Here is a 22,470-nt window from a genome sequence, read left to right as displayed (position 1 = left end):
TAGAGAAGGACAAACATGGAAATTCATGATTGAAGTAGGAATAAATTCAATGCATTTAATGAATAGTAATCATCATATTTTAATAATTAGTTAATTAAGATAAAAGAAGTAAATTACAAGTTAACCCATACAAAAAAACTACTTGCTAAGCTAAATAAATAAATAGAGAAGGACAAACATGGAAATTCACAATTGGAAGTGGTATATTTATATGTAAGTAGATATATATATATATATATATATATATATATATATATATATATATATATATATAACACACTAGTGTCTCATGCATGCATTGCATGCTTGTACAGTCCATTTTTTGGTAAAGAAAACAAAAACGATTTGAAAAATACATGGTTTAAAAAATGATAAAATGAAAAACAACACTAAAACAAAACAAAAAAAAGGAAAAAGTTAAATGGAAAGAAAAAAGACAAAAATTTGGGGTTATAAAACCCAGCGTACGTATTGCGTGCTTGTATAATCCATTTTTTGTAACGAAAACAGAAAGATTTTAAAAAAATAAATGGTTAAAAAATGATAAAATGAAAGAACAATACAAAAACAAAACAAAAAAGGAAAAAGTCAAATGGAAAGAAAAAAAAGACAAATTTAGGGTTATAATATTCCACGCACGCATACGTACTTGTAGAGTTATTTTTTTTGTAATGAAACCAAAGACGATTTTAAAAATTACATGTTTAAAAAAATGATAAATGAAAAAAAAAACGTTCGTAAAAGTTGTTTATCAATGTGAAAATCCTTCAACATTTTATTCAACTAAAAAGCATCCATTGATATACGTATACATATATGTATGTTCAAATATATTTATATAATTTTGATATATTGTTCATTAAGTATATGAATTTCTGTGTCTGCAGTCACAATAATAATCATCTATCATATATACTAGTTACTCTGCACACGCGATGCGTGTGTGTACAATCTTTTTTATCATTATCGTTGTACTAAAGAGAAATTTAACAAATTATGGAGGGATTAAATTGATATTTGAATGGATGAAATAAAATAAATAAAAATAAAAGTGTGTTGAGATTTAAAAAAAAAGTGTAATATTAGTATCATATAAGGGTAAAATTGAGAAAAAAAAAGTTAATGTCCTCTCTAAGTAGTTATTATCATGTCTACACACTTAATAATATAATAACATAGATACACATACTAATACTTGCTTATACACAGGGGCGGAGCCACCCAAGGGCTAGGGTGGGCTCCAGCCCCACCTATTTTTTTTTTTTTTTTTGGAAAAAATTAGTATTTTAAAATTTTAAATTATTTTCAGCCTCATATTAAAAGTAGAACAAATTTATCAGTTTTATTTTTTATTTTTTAGTCTCATGTTTAAAAGCTAAAAATAAAACAACTCTCATAAATCATAATTCATTACTGTATATTGGTTGATTTATTGTCGTATGTTCTGAAATTATGCGACTTTGAGATAAAATTTCGACGACTCTAAAATTATGTTAAATATTTAGTTGTGATTATTTGAGTTGCAATAATATTATCTTATAATGTATATGAATTTTGGAGTTTAAATTTTCACCATAAAAATCTATTGTTGCATATTTTTAGAATAATAATCAATTGGTTGAAATGTATGATGATTATTAATGAGCAATTATTGTTGGGCTTGTTTTGTGATTTTTCTATTTATAATAATCGAAAATTGAATTATAAGTATGAAATTTGAAAAATAATTTGTTGTTGTAAATTTTTGGGAATATTGAATATTTCTAGTTAAATAACTCAGGGAATGAAGAAAATAAAAATTGTCAAGTTATTTTTAAACCAAAAGAGTACACATCAATAAATAACGAGCAAACATCAATTACAAACTCAAGGAATGAAGAAAATAAAAAATGTCAAGTTATATTGGATTTTTTTTTATTTTAAACACTATTATTTAAAAAAAATTATAAAATTTTGGTTAATTGTGTTACTGACCAAAATAATTGATTTTTCGATTTGATTTATTAGATATTCATAATAAAGTTTGTCGAAAAAAAGTTCAGTTAATTCGATTTTAGTAAATTCGATCGAATCTATTACTGTCTAATACGTGATAGAACCAACCCCAGGTACTCACGAATCCTGGCTCCGCCCTGCTTCTACAATCCATTTTTGGTAATTTTAAAAAATACATGATTAAAAAAATGAAAAAACAAACAAAATAAGGAGAAAGTTAAAGGGAAATAAAAAAGATAGATATATATGATGTTGTAAAAATCGACGTTCATGTTGCGTGTACACTTCATTTTTTGTGACGAAAACAAAAACAATTTAAAAAATTATATGGTAAAAAAATGTTAAATGAAAAAAACACAAAAAAAATGTTAAATGAAAATAAAAAAGACAATATGATATGTATATTTTGTAAGAATGTGTATACATTACTTTAACAACGTAAACTTCCTCCCAAATTAAATTACATCTCTCTCTAATAACATATTGGGCTAAAAGATAATTCAAGACCTTATTAAGACTATATATTTTATTAATATAATTTAGTTTCCTAAAAAAATCTTCTTACAATTGATAAGAGTACGGAAGGGAAAAAAACAGAAAGGGACAAAAAGCCAGAAACTTTAGAAAAACATCACTGTACAATTTGACAACAGAAACAAAAATTTATATACAGCAAATTAATAGAGACTCCTAGCCTTCTGTACTACTAGAATTTAAATGCGTAAAAAAGAAAGAATCGATAACGAAGAAAGAGTAAATCATTCATTGCCAGAAAACATTGGGGTCATTGCTGTACAATGTCTTATCTTGAATCTCAAGGTTAGCAACATGTAAGTCGATCAGTCGTGCCTGGATTATTTTACAGATGACGAGTCCACAAGGCAGTATCCACCAACCACTTTCATCCCTGCACCAATAATCACCGCCATATTTAAAAACGAATCAAATTTCGAACTTTATAAGAACTGGTTTGTGTTTGAAGAAGCATCCACCACTTAACAGCTAAATACACATGTAAATCTTACATGCTAATATTCCAGGACTGAAAATTAGGGTGCTTTTTACTGGATTGAGCTTTGAAATGAACTAGCCCACATATGAAGGCGACCACCTGCCCAATATTATTATGAAAATAAAGAACCGCCAAATATTTAAAGCGCTAGAGCATCATTGGATTTACCGTCAGCACATCAGGTAACATCATACAGTAAAAACAGAGGGAGATTGCACTTGAAAATGGTCCCATAAAACACATGAATATACCCTTTCTAGCATTATGACAAAAAACCAAAAAAAATCAAGTAGATGAAAATTAAAGCAGATAATGAAGAATGGGATAGCTACATGTGACACACACAACCCATAAAGACGAGCTGAGATAAAGCTACCCAGAATCGCTAATGACCATGTTTATGTTGTTGGTGTCCCAATTTTCTTCATTGGACTGTATACATGACATGTCAAGTTCTCCTATGCCAACTTTAACGCAGAAAATCTGTCATGACAATACCACCGTTGGAGCTGTTGTTACAGACATGCACAGTAAACAAAGAAGACAAAGGAAAAAAGAGCTAATATTGATCAGATTCTCGATCCTACAGGCGAATTTATGACTGAAATTGGGAATTTAACGAGGTTTTCCAAGACTCCAATCAAGCTTAAGCATAGATTTGTTTGAAGCTCGAACAGTGGAATAAGTGTGCAGAAGTTGCATAGATTGTAAGGACGTATCCTCAGTACCAATTGCATATATCTGCTCCTCAAGCTTCTGGTTACTTCTTCATTTATGTTTCCCCCAGGAAAAAGATCGAACATCCAAAAGGCTAAGCAACCCTTCTCACTGCCGAGTCATGAAGATGAAGAAACTCTCCAACACAGCTCAATGTTCTATCCTGCTTGCCTAATTAGGGAATCACTCTTCTGATTTAAGGATTGGCATTTTATAGTGCTTATATTTAAGCCTATGGTAAAGCAGTGAAAAAAGGCAATGAAAAAACATGGGCTGATGAGAAAATGAAACGAAATAGATGCGGTGCAAATTGAGTCAATTGCTTTAAGCCACTTAAAAACTAAATTCTGTTCGTAAAAGAACAAATAATGGTTGAGAGTTTAATCCATGATGGCTATACTAAGCTGCCGGCTCGGCCACTTGCAGATCATAGCATTGCTATAGAGAGGGTTTGATATTAGTTATTTACTAATTCTCTCACAACCATCTAGGATTTGATACCTGCTATGAAAGAAAGAAATGATAGTTTTCTTATATCTTCGTGCAAATAAATAAGGGCATTTTATAGGTAGTTTCCTATCAATAAAATAGGAAACATATATAGATTAAGGAGATACAATCATTTATGACATATTAAGGAGATACAATCAATCATGACAGGAAAAAGGAAAGAAGGGGATGATAATTAAATTCCGATTCCCACAAATTAGAGAGTTTATCGACTAAAATTAGGAATTTCTTTTTGGTTTTCCAATGCCACTAAACTAAGAATAACTTTTAACTTTTTGGTTATATTTGTGCCAAACTAGCGGGTAGAGAACTACTGTCAGAGACATCCGAACATCCATACAACTCAAAAGACAATAGGAAAATGAATCGCAGGCAAAAATTTAATTTTTTCTGCGCCAATTGCACATAATCTCTCTTTCGTACTACTGTTTACAAAATTTAAGAACTTATAATACGTTTAATAAAAGCGGATAAAAAATTTCGCAAGAGAAGGAAAATGAAATGTGTTCAGTTACTACTTACAACATTAATCACCGAAATTATGTTCCACAAAGCATACACACGAGCGAGTCCAGCTGATCGCCTAGGTCCATGACTAAATAAAGCATTGATACCAGCTGGAAATGGCAGAAATATGCCAAGGGGTAGAATAGACAATGCCAGAAAGACATCTAGCAGGGATATGGAGTAAAGCTGAAGCAGGAGAAGCGAGACTAAGCTAAAATCTCCTAGGAGTAGTACTGAAATGATCAAACCAATGAGATCCTGCAAGATTCCAAAAGGGGTGAGACAGAGATTTTTTTAGCCTTGATAAAGTTCAATTAGGAAAAAAACTACACTCAATTCAGTGAAACAATTTGAAGTTACCTGATGGCAAACAGGTCTCATGTTACAAACTACGTAGTAAAGAGGATAACCTAATGTTATTCCATCAGAAACATTTTGTAGGTTCTTCACTTGCAAAACTTCTCCAGGAAATCTTTTTTGCATCATTGCATGTTCACCGACTCTAACAAGATCAAATGCTTTTTTCCAGCGATTGGCAGGCAAACTGCATGTTACCAGAAATTGAAGTGAGAGAGAGAGTGAGAGGAGACCAGCATCAATCAAGCCATAGAAAATATTTAAGATCTAAAGGAAAGCATGAAAGTGAATTACCTAGATTGTTTCTCAAGTAACAAACATTTATCTGGCCTTTGAACTGATGAATCATCCTCTATGGCAGACACGACAAGTCCAAATTGGCAATATCCATTAGCTGAAGGCTGAAAGCGAGCAAGATCAACATGAATACCATGGGCACACAAAGTTCTGTTTGCATGAGTCTCAAGCCAGTGGATAACCGGACGAAAAGTTGTCCTAAGATGTCCACGACGGACTAAACGAAGCTGTGCATTTAGACCAGCAACTAACCTATACCAAATTGTGGGTGGCACAGACTGCAAAAGGAGACATTGGTTGGACTTAAAGAACCCCAAGAAGCACAAAAAATAGATAAATTACACAATTGAAAATTTCTTAACACAAATCTATATTCATGGCTAGCAGACAGCACACCTGACTCATCAGATTAGTAAGAATGTTATCACTGTGAAGAGAGAAAGGAGCCATGTAAGATCCATTTCCTCCAAACATTAATGACAATGGGAACTTTTGATGAAGGCCTGGAGGGAGGTCATTCCTCTTTTCATCCCCACCGAGGAAAAAATCAACATAAGCTAATGTAAAATCGGAAGTTGCAGCTACCTACAATTACAAAAGAATTGTGATCAACACAATAAAAAAGTGAATCTTATTGGCATGAAACGAGGATGATTCATAGAAATAGAACAGAAACTTCTGCGGAAGTTGTAGTAGATGCCCAGGAATGTTATCTTGTACTCTGTTACGGTTCCAGGGGCAAATTGCATATTCATACAAGTTTAAAACTCTCCTACCTAATAGATAAATGTTTAGGGTTCAGGCTCCCATATTACAGCACATCATAACATCGGTGCTCTTGTTAAGAATCAATACAACTGAGTGCTCACCTAGAAAAAGACCATCACCAGGTCATCATTGGGCTACCGTTGATAATAAAACCCTTGTTCGAATCATAGGCCACATGTAGATGCACAAATCAAGTAAGGATTGATGAGTAAAAGTTATCTAGAATGTGCATTGTGGGGTTAATTTCTCAAGAGGTTGACAATGTTATGGTCCACAACAAAATTCATAAGCAATTGCGGAGCTGCTAGGAACTTGAAACATTCTTCCATCCAATATGCTAGTATTTTTTTTTATGTTTTAACTCTATCGGTCGGTGGGCTTGTACCCTCTCACACCAAGGATAAATGGATCGTTGATTGCCAGCATTACATCACATTATAATGCAGTCAATTTAATCGCACAAAATTGGGAATCACTGTTAGCGTGTGTATTTTTTAATTGTTTGTTAGGATTAGATTTAGTCTTAGCGGTAGATAACAATTGATCCTATTTATTAGGAGTTTGTTATATCTCTTAGGACTGTGGTATCTAGGTTTGTTACATAGGTTTCTCTATATAAAGATTGTAAACTCTAGTTGTATAATTGAAGAGTTTTTCGGGTAAGCACACAACCGTGCTTCGTTATTCTTCGCCCCTTTTCAAACTTTCAATCACTTATCATGAAAGAAACTTGTACTAAAGCATACCTTTAACCCCTCATAGAGAGCTCGTGATCGGCAAGAACGCAAGCAAGCATGATCATATTCAGACCGAACATATTCACGTAGGCGTTGTACTTTTTCCTTGCGACGCCATTGCAACCATGACCATGCAAGAGGATATGCAAAAACATAAAGAATACTATGAACTGATCCTTCCCACCACTGATATAATGATAATGCATTTATCTCGTCAACAAATCGGTTAAAAGCGTCCTCATATCTGTCAACAAAAAAATGTTATGAAAGAGAATTAAGAGTATCTTCAACAAACAATATCGTTTCTACTTAGAATTTACTTCCAGGTAAGGATCGAGATAGAAAAATAAAATTACCAAGTATAAGCCATACTCCTCAACAAATTCTTTTAATAAGTACATTCAATGTGTAAATGATAAGTGTCTATATTGAATGAAAACGAAATATGAGGAGAAATAGAGATCATACACGATTTCTTTCACTTCTTTAGGAGGAGAATGGGGGAGATACCAAGGTTCACTGAAAGTGTTCTCCCCCAAAAAATACATGCGATGGATGTGTGTGTGGGATTCCTCAGATCTACTTGTTTCCATGACCTGAGACAAAAAAGTGATGAAACAGATCTTAGTAAAAACTCTTCCTTGATTTATTGACAACAAGTGAATAGTAATTGAATAACCTCGTTTAGCGACTCTAAGAAAGGGAATGATCGATCAATTGGAGAGCCACGATGGTTGGTCATCACACCTGGTAATTCATCTCCACTAGAAATTTTCATCCTAGCAACACTAAGAACAAGAGCCAGGATGACAAGGAGACTTAAGAGCACGAAACTAAAAAACCAAGGGCCTCCGAAAGTGTATACTAATTCTTCAAGGGCAGTATAACAATGAGGCATGTGATATCTCTCGGATATACATTTGTAGGGACATCGTCCATCTACAACCCCTCCTGCAAACAAAATAATAATTCAGAAGTTATTCCAATTCCAAAGGAAAAAGAGTTAAGTATATGATTAGATTTTAAAGAAGTTTGAAATATTTTTATGTTATTTTTCTAGACTATAAGAAATTCAACTACAATTGGTTTGCTAAAATTCAATAAGAAACATTGTAACCAAATAAAAAGTAACTTAAATTCTACAAATTTGGAAGTACCTCTAACAGAGATAAATGTAGCTCGATTGGGAAGCTCATGAGATGGGCAATCACAACAGAGGTCTCGACTTGAACCTGTCAAATTTTTATATGTCCCAAGCGGGCACTCCTACATAGTTATATAAATATTAGCTGTTATCGACCTTTGGTTAAAAATGAGATACTCTCCAAAAAGAAGAGTAAAACAGATTTGAAAAAAAAAATCATATATGTTCTACGATGACATAAACCTATGGTACAACATAAGGGCATAAACCTTAATCCATTCATAAAACATTTATTTGTGGTTGTACATAATCTTGTTCTTACACATAAGCATAATTTAAGTAGCTATTGGTCAGTGGAGTGTCGATCCACCTGTTAACTATTAGCAGGCTGTCAAAACAACAATTCTCTAATCAGTACTATAAAGATCCGAAAACCCTGGTAAATTAAAGAAAAAATGGGAAGAAAAAAAAACAAATGAAGATTTTCAACAAACGAAGTGCATTTCTTTCCTCGTATACATATAAATAAATTCATCACTGGCTACAGAACAAATGATTAGACAATATTAACTGTTACTTCGTACAGTTTTATGCGTTTGTATTAACCTCATGCAAATACACATTTCATGCTTTCAAATCAAAAAGTGCTGCCTATAGGAGAAGATATGACACAGTAAATAAAAAGTACAGCAATGTTTAGTGATATTAGTGTCTTGGTGTATAGAAAAGTAAAAGCATTTTGATCAAATCTAAAAAGAACTTTAAAAAGGTTTTTCAAACTGTACTATGTGAAATAAGGTTTGTGAAAGTTCTGTCATTCAACACGACCACATTTGATTCCCTACCAACATTTTTCTTTGAAGTCTAAGACATTTGAGACATAAAGGGTAAAAACGAATCAAGAAACGCAGTGTACATGCTACCATGTTGATCTTGGAAAAGACCACTGAACTCTCACTGGAAGGAGAACCCCATGCGACACTAAGATGCATCAAAATAGTCTAAATTGAAGTGTGCTTATGAGCAAAGCAAACAATCACCTGGCAAAATATTCCATAAAGTCCTCTCGGACAAGCTTTCCCACTTAAAGTTCCGTTCTCACCATCTTGCCCCATATTTCTCCCAATCCCTCCTCTGTAGTGCCATCATGATCATGAAAATCAAAACATCAGGACCCAAAGATCATGAAAACAACACCAATCATGAAAATTCAACCACAACAGTTTAATTAAGAAAGCAAATAAATGCGTTTTAAACTCAAAAGAGATGCTTATAAGTTGGTGCTAGTTCCCAAGGACTTTTAACCTTGCCCTATGAAGAATTGTCATTTCTAGAAAATATGGAAGGCATCAAAGAAAATTGGAACAATTAATTTGGACAATTGAGTGACATAAATCAAAGAGTGGGAAAAGAATATAATTTCTTATATGAGCAACTGATTACAATGTTACATATGAATACATATGATTCAGAGCCAAATCCTCCAACTCTAGTAATGAGATCCCTACAAATCTGGGATAAAATATTCAATATATGACTAATATAATCCACGGTATTTATATACCATAATACAAGATTAAATCAAATCACATATTAGCTACACAATCTGACATTCCCCCTCAAGCCGATGAATGGATATCGCTCATTCCAAGCTTGCCCACAATATCTCTGAACAAATTACTAGATAGTGTCTTTGTGAATATATCTACCAGCTGATCCTTGGAAGAGACAAAAGGAGTGCATATTAATCAACTTTGCATTTTCTTTTTGCTGAAGTGTCTATCAACTTCAACGTGCTTCGTTCGGTCATGTTGCACTAGACCGTGAGCTATGCCAATGGCTGATTTACTGTAACAATATAACTTCATGGGCGTCGTCCACTTAATTCTCAAATCATCAAGTTCATTTTCAACCATAGCAGTTCACGTATTCCCACAGCATAGCTCGAAATTCTGATTTTGTGCTTGATCTTGCAACCAAATTTTGCTTTTCACTTCTCCACATCACTAGGTTTCCTCCCGATAATGTACAATAACCAGAAGTGTACCTTCTATAATCCAAAGAGCTTGCATAGTCGGCGTCCGTATAGGTTTCAAGAGTCATAGCATCCTTTTTTGAACAATATGCCTTTTCCCGGAGTATGCTTGAGGTACTGTAAAATCCTATGAAATGAATTGAGGTGTATTTTTTTCGGATTTTGCATTTAACGGCTAACCACACATACAACATATGAAATAACTGGTATAGAGTAAGTTAAATATATATTAACCTCCCAACCAGCCTCTGATAAGAACCTCTATCTACCATTGTGTCATTCAGTGCATCAAATAGGAAATGATTTACTTCAATAGGGTGTCCACCGGCTTTCACACATATTTCCTGGGCCTTCAGCAAATCCGGCATGTATTTTTGTTGGGAAATGAATATCCCATGCCGTGAGTGAGCCACTTCAATTCCTAGAAAGCATTTTAACTTCCCTAGTTCTTTGACGTCAAACTCATTGAGTAGGAGCTGCTGAGGTTCTTGTATTCCTTCTATATCATTCCCGGATATTATAATGTCATCAACATACAACAACATAATAGTCACCCCCCTGAAGTCGAGTGCTCCACAAGCAAAGAATGATTTCCTTAGCTTTGTCTGCATCCCAAGATGGTCCTCGTAGTTTTCCAAACTAGACCCTTGGTGATTGTTTGAAACCATAGAGTGCCTTTTTCAGCCTACACACTGTCCCTTCTTTAGATTCAAAACCCGGTGGGATCACCATATATACTTATTCTACGAGGTCACCATGAAGAAATGTATTCTTAACATCGAATTGTACAAATTCCATCGAAAATTTGCAACTAATGACACGAGGATACATACCGTGTTCTTTGCAACATGTGCGAATATTTCCCAATAGTCGAGTCCATATGTTTGAGTGTATCCTTTTGCAAGGAGCCTCGCCTTACATCGTTCAATTGTGCCATCATCTGGAAAGTACAAGTCCCACAAAAGATTAAGATTTTCTCGTCGATCGTGGCCTTGAGGAAGCTGCCTACGTGTGACTCGGTGCAAAGATGGAAGGATTGCGTGCTAAGGCTGCAGTGGTGTTGCTTATGTCAAAAACATGAAGAGAATCAAGATCATCTTCTTCTGCGTTGCTCTTTTTCGAGAGGAATTTGGACTAATGTTCTTAAAGAGCTGGGATTTCAATGGGCTTTCCCGAGGCAAGCTAAAGATCTGTTCATTTTCGATTCCATGTGTCCCATAGGGAAAAAATTCAAGGACTTCTGGTATTTGATAATTCACTGCATTTTTTGGTTCCTATGGTTGGAAAAGAATAGCAGAATATTTGAAGATGCGTCGGAGTCCGTCGACCAAGTCTGGGAGAAAATAAACTTCAGAGTGGCATCTTGGACGATCAACTTGCAAGAGTACAATCATTTACGTATCTCAGATCTAGTTAGGGACTGGAAATTTGTATGGTTGTGAGAAGTTTGTTATGATGACGTAGAGTTGCACTTTATTTTTCTTGTTTGTAACGTTGCTGCGGATTACTCATCCGCGGAAATGGTGTAACCTCTAAATATCATAATAAAGTTAGTTTTCTATCAAAAAAAAAAAAAAGAATACCCATTGAAAACCAATTGGTTTAACCAATGTTTTGATAACCGGACCGGTTTATCGAATCAGTCTATCTAAAAAAAAGGTCCAATTGGTCGGATCGGTTTAACCAGATGGAGACTATTTTATTATATAAATATCAATATAATATAATGAATAATATATTTTAAATTTTAAAACATAAAAGATGGATATAAAAAGACAATTTATATTTACCGTAGTTTAGAAAACTAAATAACCATAAACATTTATTCAAAATACGAATTATACTTATACATATTTTTAAAACAAAAACAATATATTAAATAAACTCTAATATAACTAAAATAATATTAACGAAGTCCAAATTCCAAATAATGGAATATATATAATCAAATATTAAATATAAGATTTTAAAAATAAGAAAATTAATTTTTCGCAAAAAAAAAATTGAAACCGGATTGGTTTCCCGGTTCAATATCGGTCCGACCAGTTCTAACCGGTCAAACGGTTATTAGATGATATCTGGTCCAGTCTTGGAAATACTGGATTTAACATCCTTTGGAAATAACAAGTTCCCATGTTTTATTTTGTTCAAAAGTGGCATCTTCCCACTTCATGTCTCTTCGTGCCTCTGATAGATTTATCGGAATGGATATGTTGTGAAGATTGATTAATAAGACTATGGTTTTGGGATAGATTCTGGTAGGTCATAAAAAGGTGTAAGAGATGTTTAGTACAGGTTCAGATTCTTTTTCTTATAGTAATTGACAAGTTTGTGTTTGGTAGACATCATTGATAAGTGTGATTTTTTGCACAAAGTTTATGATTCGATTTGACTTGAATTATGTTAGTTTTGGAGAAGAGTTATGCGTTTTTGGTGTTGGTTTGGTTGTTTGCACGAATAAAGGCAATTATCAAGTGTCGAGGCATTGTTGGGGTGAAAAGAGACAGGTGGCTAAGCGTCTGATGCTGGAAATAAGCGCCAAATATCAAGCGTCTCAGCGTATGTGATGCAAGAGACTAGGCGCCTCAGCGCCGAGAACAAGCAATTTTTTTTATATAGAAAACGCTATTTTATTGATGATAAAGTATTTAAGATTATATCAGTGGACTAGAAGTTCACTGTGATAACGGAACACACAAAATCCAAACTAATTTAATGATACACATATTCCCAATCTCTCTTTAAATCTAAAATGGAGACATTTTTGAAATCTAGATGAGTGCCAATCTACATAGCAATGTTAATCTTGATATTTTCCCAGCACTTTTCTGTATTATCCCCTATGTCTTCGAAAATTCTTTGATTTCTTTCCAGCCATATCGTCCAACAGATTCAGTGAACCACCACTTGCCAAAAGATTCTCCCTCTGTTACCAGTTTGATTTCCCAAATCAATATTGAATAAATCCTTTGTTGACTTCGGTATAACCCAAACCAACCGCAGCTCTTGCAATGCTCTAGCCCATAATGATGTCGTGAAAGGACAGTGAATGAGTATATGATCCTGAGTCTCTATATCATTTCTGCACAGAACACACCAGTTGGGACACAAAGCATATCCTGGAAATCTTTTTTGAATCATCTCCGAGGTCGGTAACTTACCCAGAGTAGCTCACCAAGAAAAAAAACGGATCTTGTTTGGAACGGGAACTTTCCAAATCGCATGGAACAGAGGAAAAACAGGAAAAAGAATATCAGGGAGAATCATAGAATGATTTGACAGTGAAGATACCCGAAGAATCCTCGCACCACTCAATAGAATCATCTACCCCTTCAACCAACCTAACAGAATCTAAAGCACCTAGAAGCTCTGACAACTGATCAATCTCCTCATCTCTCACAACCCTTCTAAAATGTAAATCCCAAGATAGATTACGCGAGACATCATCAAAACGGGTAAAATATGATATAGGCAGATTGTGGAATGATGATAGCTGAAACAAAGCGGGAAATCTATCTTTCAACGAAGAACCCCACCTCCCCCGAACCATAAATCCTCCCAAAAAGGAGATACAGAGGATCAGAGGTAATACACGAGAAAAACACAGAAAACGTGGGAGAGATGACCGAAAGGAAGATGTGGGAAGCAAAAGAACTTGGGTACGAAGACGAAGAACATTGCATCTGGGAGCGGATAAGCAAATTTAACATCGTTTCTTTTCTTCGATAATTCTTAGATTAATGTCTGGATTGAAAAACATGATTTGTTTTCGTTTATTTTGTTTATGAAGTAATCTTCTATTCTAGAGAAACGGCGTAGTTCGGTTGAAAACTATGTTTACAACTTTTTGATCTATACGACTGAATTCCTCAACGTTTATTTGTGTTCTCTTGCTTTTAATGCTTTCAGTTAAGAGGTCATATATTGATTGATAACATAATTGTGATCTATCACTTGAGAAAGATGATCTAGATTAAGATCATAGGAAACACATCGTGGAAATTCATACAATTCGGAAGGCGTATTAACCTAATCGAAGTCCAGGTAAGAACAATCGTTTACATCTATCGCTTGTGAAATGTTTAGAGGTGGTTGCGCTAATTTAGAAGCTGGAATTTCTTTCTGGAATAGGTTTTGAGTGGCTGCGTTTGGGTTTCCTTTTCCCTATCCGCAATCATATCACTTTGTTGGACTGAGTGCCTTTACACCTTGAAACAAGATAAGGTGGATCTCTACAATGAAGGGAGTGAGTGCCTTAACCATCATTGGGGCACTTCTATGGCTCAAATCTCTTTTTTATGCTCACATTCAGTGTAGAGGTAAATCCAAAATAAAATGCGAAACACTAACAATTATTTTCTCCTATATACTAGTAACTTCTATTATTTTGTTGCCGATAGTTTGTAAGGTATAATAAGTTATATATAATTATATTATTATGCTTACTGTTCCTTCTTGAGTTTCTGTGATGATGTTTTGCTAGTTCACACACTTCACAATGCAAAGGAGGAGACACAATAAAGGTTAATTTCCTGGCAACAGGAGAAAAAGAACCATCAGCAATTTTAACCTTTTGATTCCCGACGAAAAGAATATAGGACGAAAAAATTGTGACAACCCCTTCATATGATCCGCAACACCTGAATCCAGAATCCACGAGCTATTAGGAATCGAAGTTACAACGTTTTCCACAGAAGAGATACCTGTTTGGGCTAGTGAACAGGAAGGATTGAAGGGATTCGAGCGAGTTTGAAACAATTGGTAAAGGTGGTCCAGTTGATCCTTTGTGAAAGGAAGAGGTTCTGAGGAAGATGGCTGCTGTCCAGAGTCGATACTGCTTGTTTGAAAGGCACGACGACTATTGTTACCATCCATGTTGGTGTTGCTGTCTGACTTTTTTTAGATGGGCTGGTTTCCTATGTATGTGCCAACAAGTATTGATGGTATGACATGGTTTGTTGCACTTCTCGCGAAAGAATTTTGATTTCACACCCTTATGGTCCTCACAGAGGTTATTGTTCTTGTTAACCTTGGCAGAGCTTTATGTAACTAACGGCAAATCAATAGAGTTTGGTAGCATCAATTGGCGTCGATCCTCTTCCCTATGCACTTCAGAGAAGACTTCGCGAGTGTTCAGAAGAGGGTTGAGGTCAAGTATGCGGCCGCGAACTTCGTCCAGTTCTTTATCCAGACCAACAAGAAACACAAACATACGGATCCTTTCCTTCTTTTTTTCATATTGAGTGTTGTCCTTGCTACTTTCCCATTTCTCAATGAGATCCAATTCCTATCAAAAAACATCAGTTCGTTGTAATATGTTGTAAAATCACGAGATCCTTTGTTATATCCTCCACATACGAGTGTTAAGCTCTAACACTCGTATAGTTGAGAGTAATTTTCCAAACGTACGAGTGTTAAGCTCGTATAGTTGAGAGTAATTTTCCAAATCATACTACGTCTCTCGAATAGCCTCCCACACTTCTTGGGAAGTTGGAAAAAACATAATTGGTTTTTTGATGGTGAGTTCTATTTGATCAACCATGTTGTAACCAAGGAATTTTCAAATCGTCATTGTTTATATTTTGCATCTCCGAGGGTGAAGGCTTTACCTCTCCATTCAAGTAACCTAATTTGCCTTTGCCCTCAATTACAAGACGGACAGATTGCGCCCATTCAAGATAATCCCTCCCATTCAAATTGTGAATCGTTATTTGAAGGGAGGCTGTATCAGAAAAGATGATGTTTGAAGGAGGTTGAGATCCGCCCTCCGATGTGTTACCGTCACCGCTTGTGGCAGAAGAAGCAGATCCAACGCCAACATGGTTGCTTTGAAGTTCATGCAGTCTAATCCTCGGCATTGATACTATGTAGAAATAAATGCACGACAAGATAAATAAGAGAACTTTATTCATTTTAATTATACATGTACAATGTTAGAGTACTATAAAATCATAACAAAATAAAATCCAATAAATCTGGAAGATTTTGCCTTACTAAACTTAATCAAATCAAATATTATGCTAATTGATTCTATCAAATCAACCAATATTATCCTAATTGATTCTATCAAATCAGATACTACCATAGAAACCTAATCCAACTCATTGCGGTAATCTTCATCTAACTATACATATCATATCTTTCTTTTTATCAATTCACAAAATTTTTGTCCAACTCAGTTTCTCATAGCTCGACATATTTTAAGATAATATTTGTTAAGTAAAAACGTAGTAGAAAAAGCACACAACAAAATAGATTATTTATGTAAATCCACCAAAAACACTTACGCCCATACCACATTAGCCTAAATGGCTAAAGCTCTACAAAAATACCAAAGGTACTTCATATGAAACAACTAAATGCCACACATCTTGTCTTACAATTAAGCTATCAAATGAATATCTACAAATTCGCCAGAAAAAACCTGAAAGTGTTCACAGGATTGTTTGCCTTCTATTTCTTACAATCCAAAAACAAGAGATGTCCACGATTGGAGTTTTCAAACTTGATCCCCACATTTGTACAAGTGTTATCCTTAGACAATGATAACATAATATAAAAGCAACTCAAAATGACCCTATAGCTATTGAATAAACAAGCCATAAAATTATGAATTAAAACATACTTGTATAGTTTGTTTCATTGCCAAATTATTAGATGATGCACAGACAAACGAACCTGACACTAATGGTCCCCTCAACAATGGCAATTGGCAAGTAATCTTCTCCGGTTAAGATGTCCGACCAATGGAAATGAATCCTCCCACCACCTCCACCACCACCGTTTGTGCTTCCATGCCCTCCAGCGGTTGACATTTTTGAGGTATGACCAAGGACCAAATTATGAATAAACAAAAGAATGGTTCCTCCAGAACCACCTCCTGGACCTATATCTGAAACAAATCCACTTTCTTTCTTTCCAACATATTTTCCATAACTTTCTCCATCAGCTATAAGCTCACCATAGACTGTCAATTTCGACACTGGATGTTCGAGTGAACCCATAACTATAACATAAATGTTAATGATACGTTAGTTAGTTAAGTGTAAGCTGCCATAATAATGACATGTATACACACACATATAATATGCATCTATTCGATATATTTTTTCTTCTCTTGTGATAATGTCATTATTATGAATTATAAAAGTTTTTATTGGAGTTATCGAGCATTGAATGTTGAATAACTTTTATTTTATTTAATTTTGATTCAAGCATTATAGAAAAACAAAACAAGGAAGATGGTTGATGATAATGAAATTCTGCAACCCAAGTACATTCACATCTCTTCAGTGAGTTATCACTGCTACAATATTTGTTATCGAGTAATTGACTCCAAGACAATGATTTTCATATAAAATTATGATCAATGATATGATATTTTGATCTCAATATTATATGGAAGCTAGTCCATCTCCATAACAGTTGATTAAAAATTGTTATCTGAACACTACAAAGGTTTCTAATTCTTCTTCCATCGACATGCACATTGTCTCACCATGCATTCTAGCGTTGGTTGATGCTAGAAGGTTGATAGAAGAGCCAAAGGTTGATGCCGACACTAAGGAAGGTCAGCAGTCAAGGGAATATTGTATCATCTTTTATGTTTGCTTATGTCAGAGCCAAATGATGCCGGCTCTCGAGGAGGATACTAGCTGAGGGAATAATATCTGATTTCAGCATTGGTTGATCCCACAACCAAAGTTTGATTCCAACCCTGAGGGAGGTCAGTGGTCAAGGACTCAAGGGTTATTGCATTGTTTCCTCCACTTGTTGATCCTATGGCCAAAGATCAATACTGGATCTAAGGGATGTCAATGGCCGAGTTCGTTCATATAATACACCGGCTAAACGGGTTGTCATTGGCCGAGTTCATTCATACATAACTAAACTAGTGAACTGTAATATTCATTGATGGGCAGTGTGATATATTGTTGTACTATCAAGGGATGTCTTTGATATATCATACACCGGCTCTAAAGGGCGTCTTTGTTGATGTAATGATATAATGGTATTCTATTGATTGACAGAGGCTTTAGGACATGTCTTTACTGTTTATATGTATCGTAATTTTCTTTCAATATTGTTTGTAGAAGACAACTAGCAATGACAAATTCCGCAGAGATGAGTGATCAATTCTGTTTTCTGCTTTCTGCTGTCCAGTTGCTCTATCTTAGTGTAGGAATTTGTTAGGAGAAATTATAGAGTTGTAAATATTCTCTATTTATTTTTATATTAGCTGGTTCCTTAATTCAATGAGTTGGTTTCTGGTATACCAAATATAGTGGGATTGATTAGCCTATATAGTCCAAATGCACTCATATTAAGAGTTCCTTCTATGCAACATTTTTTTTTTAAACTTAGCCATTCAGGCTACTGTATAACATACCGTTTATACCAAGTGGAAATGGTCCCCCATTTGCCAAGTGATTGCTATTCAAAACACACAAAAATTTCACTCGTTATTGAATCAGTGGAGCAGTAGGTCCATGATAAACAAGTTGGAATTGGAGAATGAGTTAGTGGTCTCAGATGAGGCGCTAATCGAAGATGCAATAATAAATTTTTTCACTAATTTATATAGTAAACAAGAGGGTGGGGGAGGGAGCATTGAAGGAGTGGAGTCCGATTGATGATGAGGTTGGAACAGAGTTGGAGAAACCATTTTCAGAGGAGGAGATTAAAAAAGCCGTGTTTAAGAGTGATCAAAGGCTCCAGGCCCAGATGGTTTTACAATGGCATTTTTTCAAGAGTGCTAGGATACAGTCAAACGTGATTTGGTGAAGTTGTTCCACAATTTTTTTAAGTGTCGTAAATGGTATCATCAATAAAATGTATTTATGCTTAATACCAAAGAAACAAGATGCGAGTAAGGTTAAGGATTTTAGGCCAATCAGGTATAAGATTATCGAAAAAGTCTTATTGAAAAGATTGAAGGAAGTTCTTATAGTACAACTATAGCAGAGAATCAATGCCCATTCATAGAAGGGAGACAAATTCTTGATTGTTGTCTTATAGCCAAAGAAGTGGTTGAGGAAATGAGATAGAAAAAGAAGGAAGGGTGGGTCTTTAGGTTAACTTTGAGAAAGAGTGTGATCTTGTGGATTGGAGCTTTTTGGAGTTTGTTTTACAAAAGAAAGGGTTTGGAGTGAGGCCTAACACAAGGGGATCCACTTTCTTCCTTCCTGTTTAATCTTGTGGTAGATGGATTGGATAGATTGGTAGATAAGGCGAAGGCGATGAACGAGATCCGGGGTATGGAAGTTGGTAGAGAGAAAGTTGAGATATCACATATTCAATTTGCTGACGACACTCTATTTTTTTTATTGAGAGTGAGAATCATATGATGCTTTTGTTGGAGATGTTGTACTCATTCTGCCAAACGTCGGGATGAAATATCAATTTGGAAAAAAGTGCATCGTTGGGAATAAACTGTACAGAAGTAGAGATGGAGGGGCTGGCTACAGAGCTTGGATGTAGGAGAGAAGAGTGACCTATTAAATATCTAAGGGTTCCATTAGGGGGCAATCCAATGAAAACTGAATTTTGGGAAACCCCGTAGTGTCAAACATATCGATGAAGTTGGCGAGTTGGAAGAAATGATTTTTTTTTTTTTTTTTTTATAAGAAACATATTTTATTAATAATATGATAAGAAGGATTACATAGTGGACTAGTGGTCCACTCTCATAATGAAAAACACGAAAACAACTATGTCAATGATACACATATTCCCAGCTTCTCAATAAATCTAGCGCTGAGACGTTCTTAAAATCGTGATGATTGCCAATCCACAACGCAATATTAAGCTTAATTCTGTCCCAACATGTCACCGCATTTTCTTCAACATCTTCGAAAACCCTTCTGTTTCTTTCAAGCCAAGTAGTCCAACATATGCACTGGACATTGAGAACATTTGTTTGAGAAATAAGGCACTTATGGGGAAATGGTGATGGAGAGGATATGTCAAGGAGACGCCGTTATGGAAGAAGGTTATTAGAAGCAAATATGGGATGCAGGATAATGGATGGGATGTGGGTTTAGCAAGGAACGTTACATTTAAAAGTCCCTGGAAATTTATTTATCGTACTTACCCGGTTTTTCATCAAACGGTGAGGGCAGTGGCTAAAGGGGGAATATCATTAGATTTTGGGAGAATAAATGGTGAGAAGAGTCATCTTTTAAAGAATGATACCCAGCTTTATTCCAGATCTCTTTGCTTCATAACAAGCCTATTACCCATTTCTTTCAAGAGGAAGAAGATTACCTTTGTTATCATGGGATTTGCACTTTCGAAGGGATTTGAGTGATGGAGAAGTGAGTGATTTGAGTTCTTTGTCAGGGGCTTTAGAAAATGTTAGGTTGGATGTGGAAGGTGAGGATTTCAGGGTTTGGGAAGAGGATTCCTCAAGATCTTTCACAGTAAAATATTTTTATGAATCATTCTTTTCCATAATGCATTTCCTTCTTTTCCTCCTTTCAATTTATTTTCAATTTATTTGGAGGGTTTAGGGTTGCCATTTGGAAAACGAAGGACTCAGGATTTTATGCATTTCTTGATTTCAGATTCAACTAGGGATTGGAGTTCTATTTGCTATCGAAATAACGAAGAGTCTTTTATCTTTTAAGTAGTTGCGGATAACTTATCATCCTTTTGTAACATCTTAAGTTAATTTTCCTAATATAATAAAATATCGTTTTTTTTAAATAAAAAAAAAGTTACAGCCAATAGAAGCAGCAAAGCTAAAAGTCTCAAATCAATATCTTACTAATAATGCCACCACCAGCAGTTGCAGAAGGTAGACTTTCATTTCCACTTCCACTACCAAGTGAACAAGGAAACTCATCATTCCCATATGAATTACCACCGCTGATGTAGCTTCCTTCGTAATATGCATCCCCTCCTTTACCACCATGTCCAGCCCCACTGCCAAGACCATTAGGCAGAAGTTTTCCATGACCCAACCCAATAGTGCAGCCTGTAAACCTCCGGATTAATATTTCAGATCCGATACATGATTATTATAACTTCAAAAAACAAGTCTTGACTGTGTAACTATCGCGGACTACTCATCCGCTTTCTCTTGTAACTTCTACTTATTATAATAAATTTAGTCTTTCATCAAAAAAAAAAAAAAACAAGTCTTGACGCAAGAGAAGGGGTGAATATATCTAACAAAAAAAGAGATTTTGACAAATAAGTTTGGAAAGACTAAATTTTTCAGTCATGATAGAGTACCACAGCAACTGTCCAATACAAGAATCAACTTATACTAGGGGAAAGAATATACCCAGTCCAGAAGACCTAATTGCTCCTGAAGATTTTACAATCACATTTCTGACCCAGTGAAAATGAACAACAGATCCCTCTATGAAACCTTTAACAATGACATCCTCAACTCGACATATCTGCACGAAGAAAGACATGTACTCCTTCAACAGGCAGAGCAAATATAGTATTACAGCACACTTCACACATTTAGTTAAAATTTCTCCTGGTATTAAATCTGAATAATGGAGCACCTGGAGAGTAAAGAATAATGAAGCATTCACATTGCAATCTTCAGGTGGATGAACCAGCTCAATGGGGCAATCTTCGTGTTCGCAGTAAAGCCTCGGTGCCCTACCATTGCCCAGGAGTTAAAATCAATCTAGTGCAGCAGAAAGACAAGTAGATCCAACATTCAAGGGACTCTATTATATTACTTACATGTGGCTGTCACTAGCATTTTCCAAGGGACCTTGCACAATGGATCCAGGCCCAACCTTTTCAGGAAACCAGGCCAGAGTAAGCAAACATGGTTACTACTTGATGTTATAGAAAATTTAGAAGCACAATAAGTTATTAAAAAACAAATTTTAAGTTTAATTCATATCTTCTTTTAAAATGAGATATTAAATTAATTTCTTTTCAAGGAACTTAATAGATAATGCAGGGTAGTCCACATAAGATCTTTAAAATAGCTGATGAGAAATAAACTAGGTCTCTGTTTCAGACCAGAACCAATTTCTCCAACCAATATTGAGGATGTCATAAAAAATGCTCATAACTAGGCTTTTATGCATGCAAATCATTGAGGACGCATCCTATTAGAACTCATACAGTTCATAACTAGGAAAGAAACGGCTCAGTAAGTTGCTTTCATATCTAACGCCTAGAACTAACATGTACAAGTTTAAACAGATTTGTGCAAAAGAATGGCTTTTCTCTTCATGCCATATAATTACAGAATTACGTGTACCGAGTAATAGGACCAAAAATTGTATGAGATAGAAAAATTCAACACCCAAAACATGCTATGTTAGTTAAACTTGCAACAATTTAAGCAATATGGGAAAACCAAGTGATTTTGAGAATTCCGCCACAGTTAAGGCATATTGCTAGCATTAGT

General features: G+C 35.0%; 1 protein-coding gene across 1 annotated transcript in view; it reads right to left on the bottom strand.

The window, feature by feature from the left end:
- Window positions 1-2,736: 2,736 nt before the first annotated feature.
- LOC140842760 (uncharacterized) overlaps window positions 2,737-22,470 on the bottom strand; it is a 30,375-nt gene continuing 10,641 nt past the window's right edge. The window contains exons 7-22 of the mRNA XM_073210885.1: window positions 21,789-21,844; window positions 21,602-21,701; window positions 21,370-21,487; window positions 20,848-21,057; window positions 16,758-17,085; window positions 9,085-9,178; window positions 8,058-8,166; window positions 7,580-7,851; window positions 7,369-7,496; window positions 6,910-7,144; window positions 5,792-5,980; window positions 5,393-5,673; window positions 5,102-5,285; window positions 4,757-4,999; window positions 3,021-3,106; window positions 2,737-2,902 (exon numbers count right to left, since the gene is read on the bottom strand). Of these exons, the coding sequence (XP_073066986.1) occupies window positions 2,758-2,902; window positions 3,021-3,106; window positions 4,757-4,999; window positions 5,102-5,285; window positions 5,393-5,673; window positions 5,792-5,980; window positions 6,910-7,144; window positions 7,369-7,496; window positions 7,580-7,851; window positions 8,058-8,166; window positions 9,085-9,178; window positions 16,758-17,085; window positions 20,848-21,057; window positions 21,370-21,487; window positions 21,602-21,701; window positions 21,789-21,844 (2,778 nt within the window). The 3' untranslated portion in view covers window positions 2,737-2,757. The remainder of the gene's footprint in view (window positions 2,903-3,020; window positions 3,107-4,756; window positions 5,000-5,101; window positions 5,286-5,392; window positions 5,674-5,791; window positions 5,981-6,909; window positions 7,145-7,368; window positions 7,497-7,579; window positions 7,852-8,057; window positions 8,167-9,084; window positions 9,179-16,757; window positions 17,086-20,847; window positions 21,058-21,369; window positions 21,488-21,601; window positions 21,702-21,788; window positions 21,845-22,470) is intronic.

This window comes from Primulina eburnea, chromosome 10 (assembly GCF_022965805.1).
Source record: "Primulina eburnea isolate SZY01 chromosome 10, ASM2296580v1, whole genome shotgun sequence".
NCBI lineage: Eukaryota > Viridiplantae > Streptophyta > Magnoliopsida > Lamiales > Gesneriaceae > Primulina > Primulina eburnea.
This window is presented reverse-complemented; position numbering and strand designations above follow the sequence as displayed.